The following is a 25,745-nucleotide window of genomic DNA, read 5'->3' as shown; positions in this document are numbered from 1 at the left end:
CAGAGGCCCCGACAAATGACCTAGGTTCTCCATGTTGACCTGAAGGAGCTCTTTCCAGGTTATGGTGTGTGACCCCTCCACAGAGTGTGTGCCTCCTTTCTCTGTCTTGCACGATTGGCAGCTGCCAGCATGAAACTGACCTTTCTGTCCAGAAAGCCACCTGGAACATTCTGGGTACATTCTCCAAGTTACCTCATTTTTTTTAAATATATAATACCAGTGAGACTGTGAGAGCTTATGTGACACCCCTCAGGTTACTGAACCAAGACAGGGACTGGATCTCCAGCCAATTCCAGCCATCTAATTAAATGTCACAGTCAAGCATTTACAAGATTCCCCAGATACCTTGGGAGAGCTGGAATTATCCACTAGCTTTCTAGAGCTGCCAGGGACTAAGAAATGGGTGGCTATTCCAATGCCTTGACCTGCTGGGCAGCAGAGAGACACAGCTGGGGTCTTGTGACTTCAGGCTGGTGCTCCTGGATGCTGGGCCACAGCTGGGCCAACCCTTCTGGACCCTTGTGAAATGTCTGGTCCCTGGGAACCAGACACAGGCTAGGTGGGCTTGGCAGTTGAATGGACTGGTAGGAAGAAAAGGGAACAACTCCAGAGGGGCTGAACTTCACCAACCTCTGCGATCACAGAGATACAAGAAGTCCAAGAGAGCAACAGGAGAAAATCCTGAGAGGTCCTATAAAAAGTGCTGGGAGATGAAGAGGGAGGAGGTGGAGGAAGAAAAATCAATGGACAAATGCAGGACTGTATGTGGGAAGTGTGACTTTCTAGATCCCAGTTTGAATCATTTCTCAACTGTCAGCCTCAACCAATCCTCAAGCACCAAGCACACTTGCTTTCTGGACCTTCTACCAAGCCCAAACCTCTCGTCTAGGTCATCCATACCAGTACTGACCACCAGTATTGAGCCTTACTCTTCCAACTGCACAGTCCCCCACCCCCATCTCGGGTACAGAAAACCTGGACTCTGGATTCCACTCTACCCTGCTGTTATAGCTACATAGCTTCACCCTCAGCCTCACCCTTTCCCTTCTCTACAAATGCCCAGTGAACCCTTTTATTTCAGAAAACCTTGAACCACTTCCTCTTCCCAGCCCATGACCACTCCTGCCCTGAGCTGGCTCAACTCAGAAATCTGTGCAGATGGAACCTACTTTCACAAAGGCTGGGTAGGAAGCCTCATCCAGACCCTCTGCTCAGATCACCTATGAGTCAGGTCAGTCTGCCCCTTGCACCCCTGCTCCCAAGACTGAAGCCCGGATGTCCTGAGCTCTCAGGCATTAGGTCAGGCTGGGGGGTTCAGTGCCCAAGGGACTATCTGTCTGTGGGACAGGAAGGAGGCTGTAGGCCTGACCTAACTCCCATGTACTTGTGGAGGTGATTGTAAACAGTTACTTTGTTGACAGCCTTGGTAACAAAGTCAGCCCTTGGGTGGGACTGGAGGAGTCAGAGAATCCCCTGAGGTTTCCCAGCAGGGTAGGGATAGAGATGACAAAGGCCTGGACATAGCTTTCCAGTAAAGGGGTCTCCTGCCCCCTGCTGGGCTCACATCCTTGGAGGGGCACCAGTGAGCATCCAGCAGGGAGCAGAAGAGGCTACAGGAGTGTAGGGGGCCTAGTTCCTTGCCCAGGATCCTTGGCTCAGGCTTGGTAGGATGATGAAGTCTGGATGAACAGGAGGCTTGCCACCCTGTGGTTTCAGAGCCCTCCTGGTCCTTCCCCACTCCCAGGAAGCCTGACCTTCTGGTGGGCAGCCATGGTCCCTGGGTACCTGGGACCACAGGAGACCATGTCGGCCTGGCACACTTCTGTTGTCAAGCCAGCTGAAGGCACAGGGATAGAGGCACTGGTGCAACGGGACAGCTCTGCAGATGGGTCACTCCTAAGACAAGCTCACCCCACCTCCACGGGTGACACACGAGCAACGTCAGGCCCATACAGGTGGGAGGGGCCTTGGCGCCCCCGCCCAGCACCACGACCCAACCAAGCAGCCCTACAAGCCTGGGTCTTTGTGGCTGCACACGACGCCCGCGTCCTCCTCGTGCCCACAGTTGTGCGCGCCCACACCGGCATGCGAGCACTCCAGCAGGCTGCGCTCCTTGCCTGTGCACCGCACATCGTCCAGCAGGATGGGCAGCGCCCGGCCCTCGCCAAACTCGGCGCGTTTGGTGGCTCTCACCACATGGGCAAAGCCCAGCTGGCGACACACAACTGCGGCGGCCTTGGTGTCCCAGGCATCGTCGCACACGGTGCCCCAGCGTCCGCCCGCGAACACCTCCACGCGCCCGCGGCCTGCGCTCAGTCCCGCGGGCCTCACCAGGCGCACGGCCCCGTGGACGGGCGCCGGCATGGGGTGCTTGGCCGCCCCCGCCGCCGTCCTCCGCCCCTGCGGGCCCCCGGCCGCTGCGTGGGCCGGGCAGGCCTCGAGGTGGGCACGAGTGCAGGGGCTGTCGGGCGGCTACGACGGGGCGCCTTGGTGGGCGGGCGCGCCGTGGGTCGCGGGGTGCTCTCCGTGGTCCGAATGAACTCTGCACAGAGGAAGAGCCTGTGGTCAGAGGGGCCCGCTACCCCATCCACTGCGCCTCCCCTCCACAGGCCTCCAGCTGTCCACGGAGGGTGGCCACTGGAAGAGATGTCCTTGGCCTGTACCCACTCCCTCTCTGTCCTCCCTCCTCACCAAACGCCTCAAAATGGAACCCTCCTGAGGACAGTCTGACACCCTCTGTCCATCCCTCCCACCAGCTCTGCACAGCGAGTCCTTTCCCTGTGACCTGCTTGAGTCCTGCTCCCTTGGGGCCACCTGACCACTCCTGGGACTGGGTTAAGGAACTGTGGCCATCCAGCCAGACCCACTTCCATTACCAGCCTGCCCACTTTCACGGTGTGTCTGGCGAGTGCCAAGCATGGGGCTGGGATCAGGGCCAGGAAGGGCATCCCGGTGTACTGGAGCCCTGAGATAGTCAGAAGAGCAGCAGAGCCCTTCCCGCCCCCACTCCGCCCACAGACCCCAGCATCACCACTTACTTTCTTTGGGCACAAAGGGGATGAGGCGGCCCCTCACCTTCACCTGGGCAGGGAGGATCTGACACTTGCCGGGGGGTGCCCGTCTGCCAACAACACACTCAAAGTCATAAGTTCCACCCGAGAAGCCTGCCCTGAGGTGTCCCCATACGCCTGTGATTGTCCTCATACCCCTGCTCTGCCTTCACAGAGAGGAGGAGGACAAGTTTACCAGGTGTGGACAGAAGCAAAAGACACCTGTGACATCCCTGCCCACTGCGTGTCCCCTGAAATCCAAGAGCCAGCCCTGGGAACCCCAGGCCCCACCACAGCCAGCTAGGCACCTGGTGGCCTCTGCCTGACCAGGACTGGAGGCTCACTCTCCTGACAGCCTTCTTAGGATTGGGTGTGTGGGCTGTGTTCTCCATGAGACGGAGTCTTTTTTTGCCCCCTAACTAGGAATGGCAAGACAAATTTAAGGACAAAGAGAGTGGAGGAAGGGGCAGTGGGAAGCCAGCCTAACAGGGAGGGGCCTGGGGCTTTAGAGGACTAGGAGAAAGCTCTGAGAAGTGTTGCCAGGCTGTGCACTGGCTCCTTTGCTGGCACCCCTGTGCCAGGGGCACGAGGAAGGAATGGAATTCCATTTTGATTAGTTTTTGGCAGCTGATCTGTGATACTCTGAATGAGACTGACCCCATTCCCAGACTGTCCCAGGCGGACCCAGGACTTCAATAAGCATTCCCAGCACAGGATGGGAAATGGCCACGTGGCCTTCAGAAGAGCCAGGAGGAAGTGGGGACACAGGCTGCCCTGCACTTCTCAAAGCTAGAGGATGGGAAGTGAGAGGGCTAGGGAGCTCCCTGCTCTGAAATCCATACCTTTCCTTAAGGAAGGCCCCAATTTCCTTAAGGAAATCATATCTGAAAAAGAAAGCTTTGTATGCAAGACAGGTGGGAGATGAGATGACAGACAGACAGATAGACCCAGGAGTTCTGGTGAGACATTGAGAGGTGATCTGATCTCTTCCCCTTCTCCTCCCCATTCATTTTCCAAACCTCTAGGCCATCTGGGTAGATATCAAAAAGAATATTCCAAAAGACAAAAAAGAAAAAGAGGAGGGCCAAGGCATGGCGGCGGGGGGGGGGTAATTCAGCCCATTTCTGACCTTGAGCAGGAGAATCCCAAGTCTCATTGGGGTCCCCTCTCTCTCAGCAAAGAGAGAAAGAAGAGATCAAAGGAGATGATGTAGCTGATGCAACACCTGGCAGGAATTGATATACAGGATATTTCCTTAGAGAATCATTATTTTTTTTAAAAAAATGGGAATAATTCAAATTCTAAGAAAGAGGGAAGATGGTTATGGCTCAATGACTCAACAGAAAATGACCAGCCCTAAAAACCATCTCCTTGTGAGGGTTGCAACATGGAAACATTTACACAAAACGAGGACAGATGGATAAGGAAGAAAGCAAAGTCTGTGTGTGGTCAAAAACAAGGTCATAAATCCAAGCAGTATACAGCTAAAGATGGATGGGAGCTCAGGAAACCAGGGCAGAGGGATGGGAGGAGAGAGGGCCTATGTTCTGCATGATACAAAGACAAAGTTACAAGGCCAATTACATTTTTCCTAAATAAAGTAGGGGGAGACTAAGATGCAGTGCTGTGGGCAGCAGACACTTTCCAAGGCTCTGAAGGCTCTAACAGGTGGGGTCACCCACTCAATTCTATCTGGAGAGAGCTGTACTCATGGCAGGCAGACCCCATTTTAAGAGCTGGGTCTACCCCCTCTCCTGTGGGTAAGCTTCCTTAGTCACTTCTCCCTGGCCCTTTGTTTCTTCATCTGGAAAATGGGGTGTTGGGGGGGTGTAGGGGGTGGGTGATGTCACAGAGGCGCTCTCCCTTGGCAGACTGCAGAGGCTCAGCCAGTGCCCCAGGCAGACACTCACCTGGATGGGTCGATCACCTTGTAGATGACACCATGTGCTGCTGTGGCGCTTGGCACACCAGTGGACATGAAGTACAGCTCCCCTTTGAATAGCCAATGAGGTAACCGGTGAGAGGGTCTGGGCCAGCCCCCCTCCCCAGCTCCCTTCCAGTTCCCTTCTGTGGGCCAGAAGGGAAGTGTGTGTCCCAGAACAGCCCAGCCACCTGGTCCCCAGATCCTGATCTGGAGGGTAGGAGACACAAGCCTCCAGGCGGTCAGCCACTCCTCCTGGCCCCACTCAATACCTCCATGCGCCACCCTTGCACCAGTGGCTCACACCTGTAATCCCAGCTACTCAGGGGGCTGAGATCTGAGGACTGTAGTTCAAAGCCAACTTGGGCAGGAAAGTCTTTGAGACTCTTGTTTCCAATTAACCACCAAAAAGCCGGAAGTGGAGTTGTGGCTCAGGTGGCAAAGTCTTTAACACAAAAGCTCAGGAACAAGGCCCAGGCCCTAAATTCAAGCCCTAGGACCCGTACAAAAATGTAAAAAAATTAAAATAAAAAAAAAAACAGGTGCTGGTAGCCTCCCTTCCTTGTAATCCTAGCTACCTACTCAGGAGGCTGAGATCTGAGGATCGTGGTTCAGAGCCATGAAAGTCCATGAGATTCTTATTTCCAATTAACCACAAGAAAACCAGAAGTGGCACTGTAGCTCAAGGGGTAGGGCTGTAGCCTTAAGCTGAAGAGCTCAGGGACAGTGCTCAAGCCCAGATTTCAAGTCCCCTCCTGCTACACAGAGTCTTAACTACATAGTCTCAGGATTCTCTGTCACCCTACCTGGCACCACTCAAGTGCCAACCTCCTATTCCCATTATACAAACGAAAAAAGACAATTTGAGAGAAGCTAAGAGATTTGCTCACAGTCACACAACTAGTGAATGATTAAGTGAGGTCCAGAACTCAGCTAAGTCAACTGCCTCGAGCTCAAGCCAGCATCAGATACATGAGGGCCTGGAAGCCTAGACACAGCCACACATGGCTTGATGTAATGATTCGGCCAAATGACAACCTCTCTTGTTGGGAAGGAGGAGCTCCCCAAGGAGAAGCTGAGGTAGGGGTCTGGAACTTGGAAGAAAGCTTGTCCCCAAAGACAGCCACCATCAGGAGACTGCCTGGAGGTGGCACAGGGAGCAAGGGACATAAAACTAGAGTGGGCATTTCCCCAGAGAGAAAGACGAAAAGGCTGACTTGTATAACTGGAAACTGCCAGCATGCTGAGTGGCATGTGGTACCTAAGGTCCACCCCCGGTGGGAACTAAGCCTGATGGAGGAGCAGGATAAAGGGGTGCAGGCTACCGGGGAGATGACACAGACACCATGTCTCTGTCAGTGCAGAGGAGCAGCTACATGAATTTGCCGTGTATGTGTCGACTATCCACCTCCCTCTCCGACCTCTTTCTGGGAGATCCCAGGAGCACTCCTGTGTCCTCAGGAGGGTCACCCTGACATTCCAGTCCCTGGAGCCTGGGCCTTCTACATGCTACTTCCTAAGCCTGCACATCTTTCAACATGCCTTCACTTGATTGGACAATCTTGAGGCCCTGCTCTGAACATAGTGCCCCAACCTCAACACTGGGTGCAAATAGCCAGCCTCAGTTTCCTCCTATGTAAGGTACCAGACAGACTCCAGGCTCCTGGTAGCCCTGATCTGTTGAGAGCTTGGCCCAAGTCCCATGTGTGCCCAGGGCCCTGGCTGGTGCTGTCCTGCAGGGGTTGGGCTGCGCTACAGTGTGGGTCTCTGTGGTGTGGATGGTCCTGGAAGATGCTGGGCCAGCACAGTGCTTTGTTCTTCAGTTTTCAGGTATCAGAAGAAGCAACTAGAGAGCTGGGAGCTGGAAGGGCCAGTGAATCCCAGGGACAGCCAGCTCACAGGGGTCTCCTCCTGGTTTTCTCTCACTCAGTGCACTGGAGGGCTAAGGAAAGGCCACTGGGAATTTTATTCCAGGCCCTATATCTGGGGCTAGGGAATGGTTGCTTCTAAAACATATTTACCCCTCTACGGACCATGAGAACAGATTTTCCAGGGCTGTAATAGCTTGGGGAACACAGTGGGGCTGGAATTGCCCTTTTGGAAATTCAGATTCAGATGAGATCAGGGTGGGGAATGGCTCAAGGAAAGTTTCCCAGACTCTGGGTCCTGGGGGCCCTGGGCACAGATCCCTGCAGGAGATACCCTCCCAAAGGCTGGGGAGGGGAGCAGGGAAGGAGGTGTTGCCTAGAAACTCTGCCAAGCATCCACCCGGGCCTGGTGGGGGCCCCTCAGCTTTTGTCATGGAACAATTCCAGGGTCAGGACAAAGGAGGAGTGGGAGCATGACATCCAGCCCCTCTTCCTCTCCCTTCCCCACTCTGCTCTCCTAATTGAAAAGACAAGTGGCTGAGTGTGGGGCTTGCCAGGATAGAAGGCATATCCATCCACTTGCCTTGAGACGACAGTGTGGCCCAAATACATCTGCCATTAAGAACCTCCCGTCTCACTTGATCTCTAGAAGGTGGAGGTGACTGGGTCGGAAATTTCCCTCTCTCCCTGCCAGCCGGTCAGCATGCCAGATCCTCCCTCTTGCTCCTGCGAATGTTGCAGATGCTTTCTCTAATCCAGATGAGGAAGGGAGACTCAGAGAATTCAGGGCTTACCCAAGGGAGCACAAACAAGGTCTCTGAACAATCTCTTACCTGCCCTTCCCCCAAGGGGAAGGTCATTTCAAGCCTGAGATCTCAACCAAGTCAGAAGCCAGCTTCAACGTAGATAGATAATAGAGGGACCACTCCAGCATGGGCAGCCAGAATGGAGAGGGCCTAAGAATACTTACCAGCCTCATCCTCTGCAAAGGAGATGATGTGTGGGTAGTAGTTGTTGATGAGACCTGGGAATGCACAGGTCTGGCCACGTCCCATACACAGCTCATTGTACTGCCACTGACCTGTCCCTGGGGTCTCTCGGAGGGACATCAGACGCCTGGAAAAAAAATGATAAATCATGATGGGTATGGTACACAGGCCAACCCAATCACAAATCTATCATCAACTCACCTACCTATGTCTTCATCTACCTATCAAGCCACCATCCATCCACCCACCCATCCAGCCATCATTCATCCATTCATCCTTCCCTCTACTCATTCATCCATCTACTCATCCATCCTTGAATGCACTGATCATCCTTTCACCCATCTACCCACCCACCCACCCATCCACCCATCCTCCATTTTTCCACACATCTCATCCGTGCAACCTGGACCACATGTAATTTTTAGGGTCCAGTGCAATGTAGGATCCCTTGTCCAAAAATTTTTAAGCGTTTCAGGATGGTGATAAAAGCATCAGGCTAAGTATGAGCCTTCAGTTTATGTGGTCACGAAGCTGGCTCCCAGACCAACCCAGAGATGAACAAAACCAGCTGGCTCCTTGCCCCTCAGCTTACTCCAGCCCTGTAGACAGCAGGAGGCACAGGGCTGCTGACAGCTGACCCCAGTATCAGAGCCCAGGATGGAGCCCAGGACTGTGCTCATCCTTGGAGCTGCCTACATTTGAGAACAGGATGTGTGATTTGGGCACCCTTCACACACACACTTGCTCATATTGTTCCTCCTCCCTCCTCTGCTAGTCGAGGAAGTCCTGCTCAAACTTCAGCTGCCTTCCCTGGTCCTCAGTATGATGGAACAGTGAGTGAGATGACCTTGAGTTTCCAGAACCCTGAGAGAATGGGGCCAACTCACAGCTGGGTCCTCAAATACTAGACTGGCTGTGACTCATATGCATGTGCATATGTGCACACATGCTTATGTGTATGGGTAATCACACACACACACACACACACACCACAGAGGGGTCTCAGTGGCTGGGGCAGCACTCACCTAGAAGTTAGGAGCTGGCTTCAGAGGCAACTCTGATCAACCCTAGACAGTAACCCTAGCCAGCTCCCTGTCTGCAGCAGGGTGCCCTTGTAAGGGGCACCTTAAAAGATGTTTTGGAAACAGGACACTTCTTTCCATAATAACCTTAACCATTAATGGGCTGTATTCTCCAGTCAAAAGAAGTAGAGTGGCAGACTGGATCAAAAACCAAGATCCATCCATTTGTTGTCTCCAAGAGACCCACCTCCCAGTCAAAGATAAAAACAAATTCAGGGGGCTGGGAGTTTGGCCTAGTGGTTAAAGTGCTTGCCTAGCATGCATGAAGACCCGGGTTCAATTCCTCGGTACCACATACATAGAAAAACGCCGGAAGTGGTGCTGAGGCTCAAGTGGTAGAGCTCTAGCCTTGAGAAAGTCCAAGGACAGTGCTCAGGCCCTGAGCTCAAGCCCACGACTGGCAAAAAAAAAAAAAAATTCAGCCTGACACCGGTGGCTCATGCCTTGAGTAGCTAATAAACCTAGCCACTCAAGGGGCTGAGCTCTGCCAATCACAGCTTTGAACTCCACGCCAGCCCTGGCAGGAAAGGCCGTGAGACTCTTATCTCCAATTAACCACCAGAAAATCGGAAGTGGCCCAAAGCGGTAGAGCCACACTGACATCTGATAAAATAGATTTTTTTATTAAAATCAGTATGAACAGACAAGGAAAGTCATTACATAGTAATAAAGGGAATGATCCATGAAGAGTAAATTACAGTGGTTAATATTTATGCACCAAACAATGGAGTACCTAAATAGGTTAAACCAACATTTTTGGACTTACAGAACAGGATAGACCCCAACACAATAATAATGGAAGATTTTAACACTCCGCTCTCACCAAAGGACAAGTCAACCAAATGAAAGACAAGCAAAAAAGTCTCTGAATTAAATAATACCATAACCCAGATGGACTTAGCAGATATCTACAACAACTCAATTCACATTCTTCTCAAAAGCCCATGGAACAGCCTCAAAAAATTGATCATATCATAGTACACACAAAGAACCTACACAAATATAAGAGGATTGAGATCTTTGTATCCTGTCTGACCACTGGATTCAAACTAGTTCTCTACAACAAAACTATTGCAGAAACCGCTCAAACACATGGAGACTGAGTAACATGTGGGTCACAGAAGAAATTAAGGAAGAAATTAGAAAGTTCTTACAATTCAATGAAAATGAACCTCTGGGATACAGCAACAGCATTGCTGAAGGGAAAGTTTATAGTGCTAAGTGTACACATAAAGAAAATAGAAATAGGGTTGGAAATGTGGTGTAGTGGTAGAGTGTTTGCCTAGCATGGCTCAAGTGGTAGAGGGCTAGTCTTAAGCAAAAGAAGCTCAGGGACAGTGCTCAGGCTCTGAGTTCATGCCCTAGGACTAGCAGAAAAAAAAGAAAGAAAGAAGGAAAGAAAGAAAGAAAGAAAGAAAGAAAGAAAGAAAGAAAAAAAGAAAAAGAAAAGAAAAATCAAACAAGAAGCAGCTCAAGTAAATAACCTCATGATGCCACTAAAACTGCTAGAAAAACAAGAACAAGCCAAACTCAAAATGACTGGACAAAGAGAGAGAACAAAAGTTAGGGGAGCAATCAATGAAAAAAAGTAATTGTACATAAATCAATAAAACAAACAGCTGGCCAGTAATTATATATAGAGATTCCCTTCTTGAATACCTGTTTGTTAAACATGTCATTTGAAATATGATGTAAAAATCCATGTTAATAAATTCTGTAATTAAAAAAACCAACCAAACAAACAGCTAGTTTGGGGGGAAAAAGTAATAAAATTGACAGACCACTTGTAAGATTGATGAAGAAAATAAGAAATGAGATTCAAATAAAATCAGATATGCCACAGGAAATATTACAACAAACATCCAAGAATTCTTTCTTTCTTTCATTCTTTTGTGCACACTGGGCAAATACTGTACCATGAAGCCACATTTCCAGCCCTAAAGAACTATTTTTAAAACTTCTACTCACTAAGGAAGGAAAACCTTGCAGAAATGCACAAGTTTCTAGAAACATACAAAATGCCTATATTCTACCAAGAAGATAAAACCAGTAAACGTGCCAATAGCACACAAGACTGAGCAAGTAGTCAGAAGTCTTCCAACAAGGAAAGCCCAGACCCAGATGGATTCTGTAAGACTTTTAAAGATGAACTAATACCAACAACACTCCTCAAGCTTGTCTGTGAAATAGAAACAGGGAGAATAATTCCAAACTCATTCTATGAAGCCAATATTATCCTTATCCCCAAACCAGGTAAAGATCCAACAAAAAAAGAACTACAGATTGTATATAGAGATTCCCTTCTTGAATACTTGTTTGTTAAACATGTCATTTGGAATATGATGTAAAATCAATGTTAATAAATTTTTAAATAAAAAAGAACTACAGACTAATTTTTCTGATTAACACAAATGCAAAGCATATCAATATACTAGCCAACACAATCCAGAAACAAATCAAAAGATCATACATTATGATCAAGTAGGCTTCACAATAGATGAGTGAATCAAAAAAGTACAGTACCTTTTTTTACACAGCTTTTTGCAGGGAAATGGATGGAACTAGAACAAATCATGTTAAGTGAGGTAAGCCAAGGTAAGAGAGACAAACAACACATGTTCTGTCTGATATGCAGAAGTTAGATTTGACATGCACTGGGATATGACAAATTATATAGGATTCCAGATACTCACAGACAGTGAGCCAAAAAAAAGGCTACTCTTAGGAAAGAAACATAAAAGTCCAATGCCTAAATGCCTCTTTGTATTAATATAAAATAATATGCACCTGTAGCCGGGTGCAGTGGCTCAAGTCTGTAATCCTAGCTACTCAGGAGGCAGAGATCTGAGGATCATTGTTTAAAGCCAACCTGGGCACTAAAGACTATGAGACTCTTATCTCCAATTAACCACTAGAAAGCCGGAAGTGGCGCTGTGGCTCAAGGGGTAGGGTGGTAGCCTTGGCTGAAGAGCTCAGGGATAGCGTCCAGGCCCAGAGTCCAAGCCCCATGGCCAACAAAAATAAATAAATAAATAGTAATAAATTTAAAAACATACACACACACATACCCCGAAATGAACTCCAAGATATGGAAGCAAAAGACTTTTTTTTTTTAGTTTTCTGTTTTGGATGATCTGTCTTCTGTACCATATCTATGGTATATTTACATGTATATCTTCAGAGATGGAGAGGGCACAGACTTTGAGGGAAAAAGAGTGAAAAAGCACAGGACTAGAGTTCATTAGACACTGATGAAAAGTGCACTATACAACGCATGGGTGGGGATGGGAAGGAGGGAAGAGAATGAGGGAACAGAAGACTCTATATGATCGGAAATGTACTCATTCATTACCTGACTCAGAATTGTCATCCCTCTGTGTATCACCTCTATAATACCAATAAAGTAAATTAATTTCTAAGATACTATTATTGAGTTCTATAAAGCAACTAAACTTCCCCTAACTTTGAATATGTGCCCTTTGAGCTGAGTATTCTTGGCTACAGTCAACACTCAATGGTGCAATAATCATCAGCTCCCAGATTCATAGATACTGATGTCTATGGAAGGCAAATAGCCCCCAACAGCAACGTTGTCTTTTTCTTAGTATCTTAAAGCAAACAGCAAAACAAAACACACAGAAACAACAACAACAAAAAGTCCTCAAGAGACACCACTGTGTTCCTGTGCTGCTTTAGTAATAAAGCAATAGCTTCTTCAAAACCCCTCCGAGGACGAAGCTAGGGTCCGCCAGGCCTCACGAGTGATTTGTGACTGTAGCTCTGCAGACCTTTCTCACTTCCTGTCTCCAGTTCTCCCTAGTTAAGCGGAAGCCAATGGCTGCACTCCAGAAGACTGCTGAGATATACTGAAGCACTGTGATCCTGTGGCTGCATGGAATAAATCTCTGTTCTCTGCCTTTCACTGTGCCTCTTTATTTGGCAATTGGGGGTAAGTGGCTAGACCTAAGATGAGACTCCTTGACTCAAACCTAGTTTTACCCTCATACAGGTCACCACCATCTCTGGCCTAGGTTTCCCAAGCGGTGCCATGCGGCTTGCTCTGATAAATCCCAGGTTGGGACTGGAGTGAGTTGACCAGGCTTTCTAGATCTGCCTGTACTGCTTGCTGCAGGGGCAGGTCCTGGGTCTCTGAAGAGTGTCGAGAACTGTCGGTGTTCTGATCCTGCTCACCAAAACAGTTTGCAAGTCCAGTCATGGGGAAGGGAGGGGAGAGGGACCTTAGGGGCCTGTCCTTAGGAAATTATTTACCTGGGATTGCCAGAGACAATCAGCAAAGCTCAAAAGGCTGGAATGCAGTGTCAGGTGTTTCTACAACTCAACAGACTTACACCCTGAGGAAGAATCTGGGGAGCCTATCAGAGCAGGCATTCACCTGGGTGTGCACACACATAGACGTGCACGTGCATGCATGCATGCACACACACTTGGTTGTCGTTAACTATGGCCTAGGAGGAGCTAGAGACAGTAGCTTGGGACAGCCAGGGCATAGACCACTTACCCACTCATAAAATCTCCAAAAATATAGAGGCCGTTCAAATTGGGGGACTCGCATCCACGGTACACATAGCCTCCGGTCACCGATTTGCCTAGCTTGTGTGGGTAGGCGAAAATGGGCAGCACATCATCTGGAAATTGAAACGGAGATGAGCGGGGGACTGACTGGTGGTTCCTCTATAGACTGGTGCCAGGGCCCCCTGGGAAATGCTCCCCTCCCCATCTCCCACCCAAAGCTGCATGGGCAGCTATAGTGGTAGGGGTGCAGGTCGAGATGGCAGCCAAGAGTTGTTCCCAGAATCCCACCCCCGTCCCAGACCCCGCACTCCAGGCGCCAGGAGGTTAGGGGTAGATCTGATGAGCGCAGAAATGGATCTGGCGCACAGACTCTGTGCCCCTGGGGCTGGAGGTGGACTCGGAGTTCCCGGGGCGCGTGGCAGTCACCCAGGGAGGCGTTGGCGCACAGCTTGCGGTCGTAGCACTCGAAGCCCTCGCGCGCTCGCCAGCCGTAGTTGCGGCCTGACTCCACCAGGTCCACCTCCTCGAACTTGTTCTGGCCCACGTCCCCGCAGAAGAGGCGCCCGTGGCCCGCGCCCGTCACTGGGTCGCCGCGGTCAAAGGAGCAGCGCCACATGTTGCGCACACCCAGGGCGTAGACCTCGGGCCGTGCGGTGGGGTCGCCCACGAACGGGTTGTCGGGTGGGATGCGGTAGGGAGGCCCGCGCTCTGTCCGGTCCACATCAATGCGCAGCACCTTGCCCAGGAGAGCCGACCTGCAGGAGAGTGCAGGCTGGGGACGCCATGCACCGGGGCGCGCGGGCTCAACGCCTCCGGGGCAGGGCTGAAGAGCTGATGGCCAAGCTCCGTGCCTAGCATGCCACTGGGGACCACAAGCCTTCTCGGGGCGCGCTCCTGAGTAATCCTGTCGAACTCAGAGAAGGACGACTGGGAATGTGGCTCGGTGGTAGAGAGTGCTTGCCTAGCATGCATGAAACCCTGTGTTCCAATCCTCCGTACCACATACACAGAAAAGGCCGAAAGTGGTGCTGTGGCTCAAGTGGCAGAGCTCTAGCCTTGAGCAAAAGAAATCAAGACAGTGCTCAGGCTTAGAGTTTTAGCCCCAGGACTGGCAAAAGAAAAGAAAAGAAAAGAAAAGTAAAGAAAAGGTCGAAGGATGTGGCCAGCCACCACCACCCTAGCCAGGCATCAAGATGGGGTGCAGGGCACCCAGAAACCAAGATTTTCATCCCACCCTTCTGTGACACCTCAAGGGTAATATTAGAGTCCCATTCAGCCCTGCCAAGTCACAGGGCTGTGCTACAGGATGAATTCCTGTTTAGAGGTTGTTGGTGACTTCCAGGACACAGCCCAGTGGTCAGCACATAGTAGGTCGTCAAGAAGGGTTGCTAAGTCGTGACTGACTGCGATCAAGCCACCAGCACCAAATACAGAGCTTAGGGAAGGCTGAGATGGGGAGGGAAGGAAGGAGAAAGGGAGGGAAGACAGTGCGTTCCCATCCCCATAAGCTCTGGTGGGTTTCACTGATGACATAATAAAACCCGCGATGTGTTTAAGAGCAGAAGAAAACAAACACAGCCTTTTCGCCCTGGATCCTGATGTGCCTATTAAACACACACAGCCACCCCCAGGCCTCCTCGCCAGCCAGGGCTGGTCTAGGTGGTCCAGGTGACACAACTCTGAAGTTATCCTTGTCACAGCACTAGAAGCCAAGCATTTCATCATTAGACATATCACTCATCATCTTCCCTGATGCTAAGACCACTCCTCACTTGGGATGCCCTGGGCTCCTCCCCCACTCCTGCCTTACAGGTCCCCTAACTACTCTGCCACCCCACTCCACCCCCCAAAAGGATAAGCATGTTTCTAGCAGCAAAATAATATTTGTAAATTCAGATGAGCGGAAATCCTTAAATTCTGTGTTCGCAGCTTCATTGCCAAACACAAGGTGAATGCCAGGAACTGGGATGCTCTTTGCCTGGTCAGGCAAAAGACAAAAGTGTCACCACTGCCACAGTTCTCGTTCCTGTTACTCTCTGGGTGGGGGAGATTGTGAGAAAGAGAGAATGAGAAGGCTTAGACTCCTGATCCCTATGAACACACAACTGTGTGTGTGTGTGTGTGTGTGTGTGTGTGCGCACATGCATGCCTGTGTATGTGCAGACAGGCTAGGGTGTGCATATGCACCTATGTGAGAAGGCAGTGGGCAAAGGCCTATGGGGGAGGAGTGGGGCAGGGCTTCCATGCAAGCCAGGAAGTTTGAAAGAAGGAGGAGGCACCTTTAATACCTGGGTCTCCCTGAGTCAGCTTCATGCAGACTTGAACTCAGGCCCTGGGCACTGTCCTCGGGCTTTCCCAAGGATAGCACTCTACCACTTAAGCCACAGCATGACTTCTGGCTTTTTCTATGTATGTGGTACCAAGGAATTGAATCCAGGGCTCTGTGCATGCTAGGTAAGCACTCTACCACTAGGCCAGCCTCCCGGCCCAACAATGCGTAACTGTAGACCATTCTCCAACCTACTCCAGCCCTCTATTGTTCTGGGATCACCCTCAGCCTTCCCAGTGAGAGCCCATCACCTTGAGACTGACCTTGAAAAAATCCAGTCTTCCCAGTATCTCATCGCTATCCCTTCTGCTGGAGAGGCACTGTGCCTGATGCTTAGTGGCCAAAATGGCCTGCTTACTTCCTGAGCAGCCCCTCACAGACATTATTCTCACCATCTGTAAGCCACGGGAGAGAGCACTTTGCCTAGGGTCTCTAACTAGCTGCAGGCTGAGCGGAGGCCCCAACCCCTTTCTACAGTCCTTCTCTGCTTGGCTCAGAGGTATGTCAGAGACTCAAGCGTGTGTGAACCATGACCCAGTCAGCCAAAGGCAATACATACTTGTTCTGGGCATTTCCAAATTTTCCAAAGGGGTCTCCAGCCATCCCGCCATCTCCAGTGAAGATGTAGAGGTAACCATCATCCCCAAAGAGCAGTTGGCCCCCATTGTGATTTGAAGCTGGCTCTTCAATCTCTAGGATAATCCTGCAGGAAGAGAAGACAACCCCACCTCCCATCTCATTAAAAACTCAGCCTTGGGCCAGTGTCAGTGGGTCATACCTATAATTCTAGCTATTTAGGAGATTGAGATCTAAAGATGGTGGTGCAAAGACAGCTCAGGCAGGAAAGTCCTGAGACTTTTACCTCTAATTAACCACCAAAAAACTGGAAATGGTGCTGTGGCTCAAAGCAATAGAGTTAGCCTAGAGCAAAAGAGCTCAGAGAGAGTACTCAGGCCCGGAGTTCAAGCCCCAGAGTCTGCACACACACACACACACACACACACACACACACACACACACACACACACACACACACACACACATACACACACATTCAGCCTTCCACACATGAGCTACAAACAGGAAAGGAGATTATTATTAAGAGATTTTCTTTCTAGACTGGTACCATCTTGAATGCACTAAGAATTCCCCACCCCATTGTAGAAGGCCAACAATAGTAAAGCAGCCCAGCTAACTTTGCCCTTCTAGGGAGGGGCAACCTTATCCCCACCCCCATGAGGCGGGATATCTGCTTGGTTTGTGGGGGGGACTGCTGCTTTGTGTGGAAACCTGCCCAATTTGTGCGCCAACTCCAACTAAGGTGATAGGTAAATTCAAACACTTGGCTGTAACCCTATTGGCTACTTGCGTGTGGCTGGCGCTGGCTGTGGTCCCTCTGTGTATGTAACTATCCCATTGGCCACCTGTGTGCGGCCAGGTTCAACAGCATGGGTTTTGCCCTTAAAAAACCCAGCGTGAGAGCCACTCAGAGTCACAGTGTCAGCTCCCGAGTCTGCACTGTGTCCCTGGCCGGTCAGTTCACCATCTACTGCCCCAATAAATTCACTTTTTTTTTTTTTTGCCAGTCCTGGGCTTGAGCTCAGGGCCTGAGCACTGTCCTTGGACTTTCTCAAGGCTAGAGCTCTACCACTTGAGCCTCAGCACCACTTCTGGCTTTTTTCTATGTATATGGTACCGAGGAATTGAATCGGGTCTTCGTGCATGCTAGGCAAGCACTCTACCACTAGGCCAAACTCCCAGCTCCTAAATTCACCTTTTTATATGGAAAAAAAAAAGGAGAGATTTTCTTTCTGATGTCATGTCACAATAGAAATGGCTCTGTGTGTCCTTCATAACAAGTGATGATCGCAGGGACCTAACAGACCAGTTAGGGATAGTTTATTCCATTGTGTTAAGGAGTACCTTCCTCGTTATGATGATGGGAACTTGTCACCTCACCTCTAGCCTAAGTGCTGCTTATGTGCAGATTCTACATGCACCACTGTAGTAGCAGAGTGAGCACTAGCCTTAAGCAGAAAAGCTAAGGGGGAGCAGGGCACAGTGGCTCACGCCTGTGATCCTTGCTACTCAGGAGGCTGAGATCTGAGGATCTCGGTTCAAAGCCAGCCTGGACACTAAAGTCCATGAGACTCTTATCTCCAATTCACCACCAGAAAACCAGAAGTGGCCACTGTGGCTCAAGGGGCAGGAATGGTAGCCTTGAGCTGAAGAGCTCAGGGACAGTGCCCAGGCCCAGGGTTCAAGTCCCACAACTGACCAAAAAAAAAAAAAAAAGCTAAGTGATAGTACTGGGCCCTGAGTTCAGGCCCCAGCACTGGCACAAAACACAAAAACCTGACTGCAGAGTTTCCTCCCCAATACAAGCTAGGGCTGGATGGAGATGGACCCGGATGCCCCTCTTGGGCCAGGCCAAGGCACCAAGGTCAGGATCTGAGACAGTAAGGGGCCTGGAGGCAGGAACAGATAAAGTCTGCACAAGAAAGCCCAGAAGGGGTCGTGAGGGTGGTTTAGTGTCTTTTGGGGAGAGAGGGAGGTGGGAGAGCCTTGGACAAGGCTCAGGGTCCCAGCTCAGATATTTCCTAGCTACGAGACCTCACAGATCACTTCTCCTCCCTGGGCCTCCATTCCTTATCTGTAGAATGGGGATCACACCAGTCTCCTTGGGTTTATGAGTCAGATGCAAAGAACATCTCAGGATCTGAAGCAAGGAGTTTGGGGAGAGATGGCAGGGCTCGGTCTATTTTGCAAAAACATCCCTCCCCAAACCACTGGGTATATGAAATATTCCCAACGTTTAACGACAGCCAGCATGACTGCACGGTGTGATGGATCTACTGCACTTATGCCCAGCCCAGCCTAGGTGCCCCCAAATCACCTCTCAGAACGATGGTCCACGGTGTTCTCGTCCTCCTGGGACACGCTGAACTCGCTGATGCGGATCCACTCTTGGAAGCCAACACCCACCGAGTAGTAGACATAGACCTTGCGGGTGTGCTGGAAGCGAGGGTGGAAAGCCAGGCCCAGGAAGCCCCGCTCATCACCCTCCCACGGCGAGGTCAGCACGGCTTGGCTGATATTCAGGAAAGGCTTCTCCAGCCTGGACCGGTCAGGCAGGTAGGTCCACACCAGCCCTACCTGTTCAGCCACAAAGAAGCGGTGGCTACCGTCCTTGGCGTGGACCAGAGCCACGGGGTTGCGAAGCCCGTTGGCCACCTCCTCCAGACACAGCTGCAGGCAGCCCTTGGCATCCGCAGCCACTCGGCCCAGGTTCAAGTTCAAGTTCTCATTGACCAACAGGCGTGGGAAGCAATAGTCAGTGTCATCCAGAGACAGGTAGCGACAGAACTTGGCACGGTTGCCCTCCAGTGCCCGGAGCTCGCGGTCTGAGGAGAGGTGGCGGAAAAGGCCTCGGCATGTCTGCCACATGTCCAGGCAGTAGTCCTCACAGAGGCCGGGCACAGTCCGCAGGGGTGTGGCTGGGTCCTCTGCATCGTACAGGTGGGCTGCATAGGGCGAGCACTCCTGCAGAGACAAGGAGGGCTCAGACATGGCCGGTCATGCTCCTTACTTGCTGGGAACCTCAGGCAGGACACTGCCTGGGCCATGATTAGTCTCCACCTCAGCCTTAGCCCTTGGCCTCCAATCGCCAATTTTCTTGTCTTAATGCTGTGTGTATGTGTGAGAGAGTTCTGGGGTTGAACTCGGGGCCTAGGTATTAATCCTTAGCTTTTTTACTCAAGGCCAGTACCCTATCACTTCCACCATAGCTCCACTTCTGGCTTTTTGGTGGTTAATTGGAGGTGAGAGTCTCAGGGTGTGTTCTACTTGGTCTGGCTTTGAACCTTTGATCCTCAGATCTCAGCCTCCTGATATAGCTAGGATTAATGGCATGAGTCACCCCAGCTACCTTAATGCCTTTTTAGAACAACCATAATCTTTACTGCTTCTGACAGCTAACGCATGGACAGCTGTATGACTGGGGCAGGTGTGCTACATGGCACCCTGACCCAGGCTTTTGTGTGTGTCATGCCTCCCCTACTCCACATCTGCATGCTTTACCCCTTCCTCAAGGAGGACCTTCAGTGGCTGGAAATGTGGCTTAGTGGTAAAGTGCTTGTCTAGCAGGCATGAAGCCCTGTGTTCGATTCCTCAGTCCCACATATACAGAAAAGGCTGGAAGTGGCACTGTGGCTCAAGTGGTAGAGCACTAGCCTTGAGAAAGCCCAAAGACAGTGCCAAGGCTTTTTTTTAATCAGTTGTGGGGATTGAACTCTGGGCCTGGGCACTGGCCCTGAGCTCTTCAGCTCAATGCTAATGTTCTACCACTTGAGCCACAGCATCACTTCTGGTTTTCTGGTGATTAATTGGAGATAAGAGTCTCACAGGGCCGGGAGTTTGGCCTAGTGGTAGAGTGCTTGCCTAGCATGCACGAAGACCCGGGTTTGATTCCTAGGTACCACATACTTAGAAAAAGCCAGAAGTGGTGCTAAGGCTCAAGTGGTAGAGCTCTAGCCTTGAGAAAGTCCAAGGACAGTGCTCAGGCCCTGAGCTCAAGCCCAGGACTGGCAAAGAAAAAAAAAGAGAGAGAGTCTCACAGACTTTTGTGCCTGGTCTGGCTTAAAACTATGATCCTCAGCTCTCAGCCTCCTAAATGGCTAGGATTACAGGTATGAGTCACCGGCACCCAGCTAGGCCCAGGCTTTAAGTTCAAGCCCCAGGACTGACAAAAACAAACAACAACAGTCAAAAAAAAGTACTAATTATTATCTGTTTTCATCAGTACACACATCCTATCAGGACAGGAAGCTTTTTGTCCTCTTCACGTGGCATCCCGGATCCCCACAGGAAATCCAGCACTTGGTGAGCACTGGGGAACAATGTCTAGGAGGCCTCTGCTGGCTTTGGGTCATGGATGGGAAAGGGCTCCACTTCTATGAGTCATGTACTCTTCCCCTTGAGTTCCATGAGGGTTGGGCAGGTAGAGTCTGAGCTCAATGCACTGGCTCCTGACTACCCTGCACGCTCCAATGGAGAGTCCCTCACCTGGGGAGCCCCCACCCCTGCCCCTGAGTGCAGCCTGGGCCCCACAAGGACCTCCCTTTGTGGTGCCCAGACCTGTGTGCTGCACTTCTGATCTCCGAGTCCTACAGTTCCTTTGACTTAGCTTTAGGCCTGCAGGAGCCTCAGAGGTGCTCTTCCAGGGTAGGGGAGGCATGGCAGACAGCACCCTACCCAGGCAGGACCAGGCTACATGTCACAGGAGACCACAGGGGACATCAGGGGGCTGGCAGGCCTCCCTGCTGTGTCCCCAAGCTCCATTTGGGTGTCCATGGCCTCTCCCCTGACCCCACTACTCCTCTAGGGCTAAGAGCCCTGAGGATACTTGGAGTATCTCATCAGTCTAAGTCCCAGGCCGAAGCAGGGGTGCCATGTCTCACCTGCTCTGCTCTGTGGACCACAGGCCAGAGTGCCAGCCTCCAAGTTCTGTGCAGTGCAGGGCCTCCCTGGTACCACGTAGCCCCTAAGGGGCCGGCAGCTGCTGCTTGTTGTCAGGACATGCGCACACATGTATGTCATATTTCCTCCTTGCTGGGCTTGGTCACTGTGACTCTTGATTGACAGATAAGGTCAGGGCAACAAAGGCCAAGTGCCAAGAACTGGGGCTCACACCCAGGGCTCCATTGCGATGCTCTAATGACATTTCACTCAAGTGTCTGCTGAGCAAAGACTTATATGTCAAAGGCACAGTGAGGGGAAGAATAGACTCCCAGATGCCAATCCAAGAAGCCTCCACTCGCTGGAGTCTGGCCCAGGCACAGAGGAAGCACAGGGCCTCTCGAGCCAGCCTGGCGAGGCCAGTCACCCTTACTCATGGCCTGTGTGGAACACAGGACTTAGACCAGAGCAGTCCATGATTCAGAAATGACAAGAGGGGACAGGGAAGGCTGCAGAGGATGCCCAATAATGCAGTAGGTCTCCCAGGAGGCCAGGGAAAAACACATAGAGGAGCAGGCCAGGATGGCTGACCAATCAGGGTAGGCCAGGGTGCCTGCCACACCTTCCTGCCGGTGGCTGCTATGACACCATCCCTGACACCCATGACTCATGGTCCTGAGTCCCCCAGGCTCTTGGTAGGCACTTCCCCCCCCCTTAACGGAATCTTGTACACAATGTTCTCTGTGGGATGCTCCGTCCTCACCCACCCACTTCCACATCTGGCAAGCTCCTATTCATGATGTCAGGCCATCTTCCTCCTCTTTCTCCAGGCTGTCTCTCTCAGCTGGCCCTGTGAGTGCTCCACAGCACTCCAGCTGTACCCCAAACGGCTTCAGTACATGGAAGTCTGCTTGCTGGAGCAACTATCCTCCGCCATCAGAGGTGGCCTGATGGTCCACTCAAGTGGGACTTAATGAACTTTTGGTGTGTCTGTAGAACTTAGTGATCTTTTCCTGTGCCTGTGGGACCTTCCCGGGGCTGGCTTGGGACCCAGCACACAGCCAGGACTCCAGGAGGAAGGCCCTGTGGCAAGGTGACACAACACAGGCTGCTTGTGTGAGTTAGGCAACTGTTTTACGTCTCTGGGCCTCTCCATGTCCTCTTCTATAAAAGGGGAAAGGGATCTCAGCCTCGCAGAGTTGGTGGGAGGAATTAACTGAGATGATACATGCTTTTGTTCAGTAAATATTCAAATGATATGAGAAAGTTGAGGGTTGGCAGAGTGGTGACAGCTATAGAGCACCAGCCTAGTACAAATCCTAGTGAGAGAAAGAGAGAGAGGAGGAGGAGAGGGAGGGAGGGAGGGAGGGAAGAAGCAGCTCAATGGTGCTTCTTCCAAGAAGCTGTCACTGACTGACTTGACCTTTTTTTCTATGCCCCCTTATAATCTTGGGGAGTCTCTTGTAGGTTCTACGAAGTGGCTGTAGGACTCTTTCCTGAACTAAATAAAAGGATTTGGGATGGAGGGGGAGTCCTGAGGCTTGAACTCTGGGCCTGGATGCTGGCTTTTTCCCCCGCAAGGTTAGAGCTCTACCGTTTGAGTCACAGCTCCACTTCTGGCTTTTTGGTCAATAATTGGAGATAAGAGTCTCACAGACTTTCCTGCCCAGGCTGCCTTTGAATCTGGATCCTCAGATCTCAACCTCTTGAGTAGTTAGGATCACAGACGTGAGCCTGCAGCTGGCTAACCACTTCTGGGCCAAGCAGGCCCTGGAAACAGGTGTGCTGCCTGCATGACTGCAGAACCGCCTTCCCAGGAGGCCCCTGCAGGCTCCAGGCACTGATGGCCCCAGGCACTCAAGTGCCTTGAGAGGCTGGGAGACAGCTACGTCGTCGAGGACACACATCACCACACCCGGGACACCAGGAGCCATAGCAGTCCTGTAGGAGGACAAAGCCAAGGGGCACCGTCTTGGCCTCCCTAAGGCCAGTGTGAGGCCTGAAGGCCATCTGACACCTGTAGGTGCTGCACCTTGTCCCTGCTGCGTTGGAAAGCAGGGGGTGCTACATGGAGATCAGGCCTTGCCTGGCAGACAGGACTGCCCTCCTGCCAATGCATTCCCTGAGGCCTCATCAGGGAGACCACGGCCCCGCCTCAGCCGCCCGCCCGCTGCAGGCTCTCTCCAGACATGAGGTCACCCCTAGAGACTCTGAGGCTGGAGGTGCAAGCACCACAGACTGTTCCAGGCCAGGATGTCCTGGGAACTTTCCCAAAGAAAGAGAGGCATGTCCCCCCTCTCTTCCTCCCGCATAGGCTACCTCAGAACTGACATCCTCTTCCTCCTTGCACAGGCTAACCTTGTCTGCCCTACTAAGCTAAGCACATAGTAAGTGCTCGATACACAAATGTGGCATGGGTGTGTGGACCCTGTTACATGTCCCAGGCAACGGCCCAAATTGTCCTCAGGCGGGGGTGGGAGGCAGGTAGCCAGGCCGTCAGCTCCCTGGGGATGCACAGCTCTGGAAGTTCATCAGAGCCTGCCTGGAAGTGCACAGCCCAGGCTCTAGAATGATCCGTGCCACTCCCCTCACCGAAGCGCCTCACTTCCCATCCTGCTGTTGGGTGTGTTCCCAGTCCTCCCACCATCCCGGGGCTGCAGACTTCCCCAGTGGTGTACATCCTTGCTTTTTCCTGGGCCTTCTTCAAATTCCACTCACACAGGCTCCTCTCAGGGCTGAGTAGCTAGGGAAGGGGTAGGAAGCGCTGGAGGAACTCACCTGTAAACTCTTACTAAGTCTCCAGGTGGTGCAGTTGTGTAATGTATATGGCAGGGTGGGGAGGGGTGGTAGTTAAGAAGAGAATGGAACCAGAAGGCCACAATGAACTTCCCAGGGTCTCACAGCCAAGAAGTGGCATCGCCAGGCCAAGTCCCCTTCTGCCCATGCCCTGTGTTGGCTGAAGGCTGCAACTCCATTCAGCATCATGGGACACCCTCCCCTCCACCCCCAGTCCCCTCACCGCCCAAGCTCTGGGCCAGGGTCAGCTCTAGTTAGGACTTCTCAGCCTTGGCCTCCTTTCTGCATTCAGCGGGGCAGCTGAGGTGCGGCCAGACCCTGGCCACCAGACTGCTCAGGAGGAAAATAACTATGGCACAGTCTGGAGTGGACCAAAACAGGGACCGGGAGCTCAGAGCGGAGATGGGGCGGGGAGGAGAACTGCCAAGTGAACATCACTCGGTGGTCTTGAGAGCGCTTCTGCTCTGAGATTCCTCCTTGTCTGGCACAGAGGATGGTGGATTTGAGAGTCAGGAGGCTCCAGGATCCATGACTGGAAGTACCTGATGATCCCAGGCCCAGCGTCAACCAGGGGCTATGGAGGACAGGCCCTCTGCCTGGTAAGCCGGGAGGCTCAGGAAACATCTTTTAACCTGGTACCTGGGCCAGGGCTGGGCTTCTCCGGGTGAGGCACAGGAAACAGTGCCCCTAGGGCACCCTGGGGTGGAAAAGCCCCCCCCCCCACCTCTCCTGGAGATTGACCACTGTCTCCCCCGCTTCAAGAGAGGAAACCGAGGCCCCATGAAGGTCCACGTGATAAAGCTAAGGAATGCCAAAGCCTAGAGCCATCCAGGATGCCCTCTCCTCCCAGCCGGTGCCAAATCACCCCCAATCACTCTTCATCCTCCTCTAGCGGAGTTCTAGAGCCGCCGCGCCCTCCCCGCGCGCCCTCCCCCGCCGCGCCCGCTCACCTGGCACAGCAGGTCCAGCGCGTAGCCGGCGCAAGTCGCCCAGGTCGCGGCGTCCACGCGGGCCGCCAGGGCCCCGAAGCGGCGGGCCAGCGCCGCGTCCTGCTCGCCGGTGCAGCAGCCGAAGGCCGAGTACTGCGCGCAGAAGCGCAGCGGCTGCGGCGGCCGGAAGGGCGGCCTGAAGTCCAGGCACTGCGGGTGCGCGGCGCCCGGCAGCGCTCGCAGCACCAGCCAGGCCCGCAACGCCAGCAGCGCCCCGGCTCCGGCCGCGACCCCGGCCCGCCGCCCCGCCATGCCGCCGCGCCTGGCCCGCCGCGGAGGAAGCAGGGACCGGCAGCCCGGCCCGGTGTGCGCCCCGAGCGCCCTCCTCCTGCCTGGCCCGCACCCTCCGGGAAGGCGTGGGCTCGGACCGCAGGCCCCGGCGTGGGGACTTCCCTCGCTAGGCCACCTCTGGTCGGGACCACGCGGGCGGAATTGCAGGATGGCAGGCGGAGTCGCGCAGCTCTGGGAGCCGCACAGCCTCCTGGCCCGGAGCTTTTCCAAAGTCAATGACAGTGGCCTGGAGTCCTGGAAGCCCCAGGTGCCAAGTGGGTTCCTGCCCGGGACTCAGCTTTCTTCTCGGGATGCTGTGTAGCCATGGCAGGGAAGTAACCCCAAGGGCCAGCCCTGAGGGAGCCCGGAACCAGGAACTTTGGTGGAGTTGTGGAAGAAAGCCAGGTAGTGTTACCCAGTTCCCACATGGGACACTTGGGCCTGCAGGTGTGCGTGTGCGG

The 25,745-nt window shown here is 52.3% G+C and overlaps 1 protein-coding gene across 1 annotated transcript; it reads right to left on the bottom strand.

The window, feature by feature from the left end:
• Positions 1-1,925: 1,925 nt before the first annotated feature.
• Hhipl1 (HHIP like 1) lies at positions 1,926-25,266 on the bottom strand. Its single transcript, XM_090344152.1, is given in 10 exon segments — positions 1,926-2,366; positions 2,369-2,542; positions 3,039-3,121; positions 4,961-5,042; positions 7,810-7,955; positions 13,430-13,556; positions 13,870-14,198; positions 16,332-16,475; positions 18,669-19,315; positions 24,976-25,266. Coding segments are annotated over 10 exon segments (2,382 nt in total). The 3' UTR covers positions 1,926-2,007.
• Positions 25,267-25,745: the final 479 nt, after the last annotated feature.

The sequence above is a fragment of the Megascapheus bottae genome, chromosome 14, assembly GCF_031878675.1.
Source record: "Megascapheus bottae isolate mThoBot1 chromosome 14, mThoBot2.hap1, whole genome shotgun sequence".
NCBI lineage: Eukaryota > Metazoa > Chordata > Mammalia > Rodentia > Geomyidae > Megascapheus > Megascapheus bottae.
This window is presented reverse-complemented; position numbering and strand designations above follow the sequence as displayed.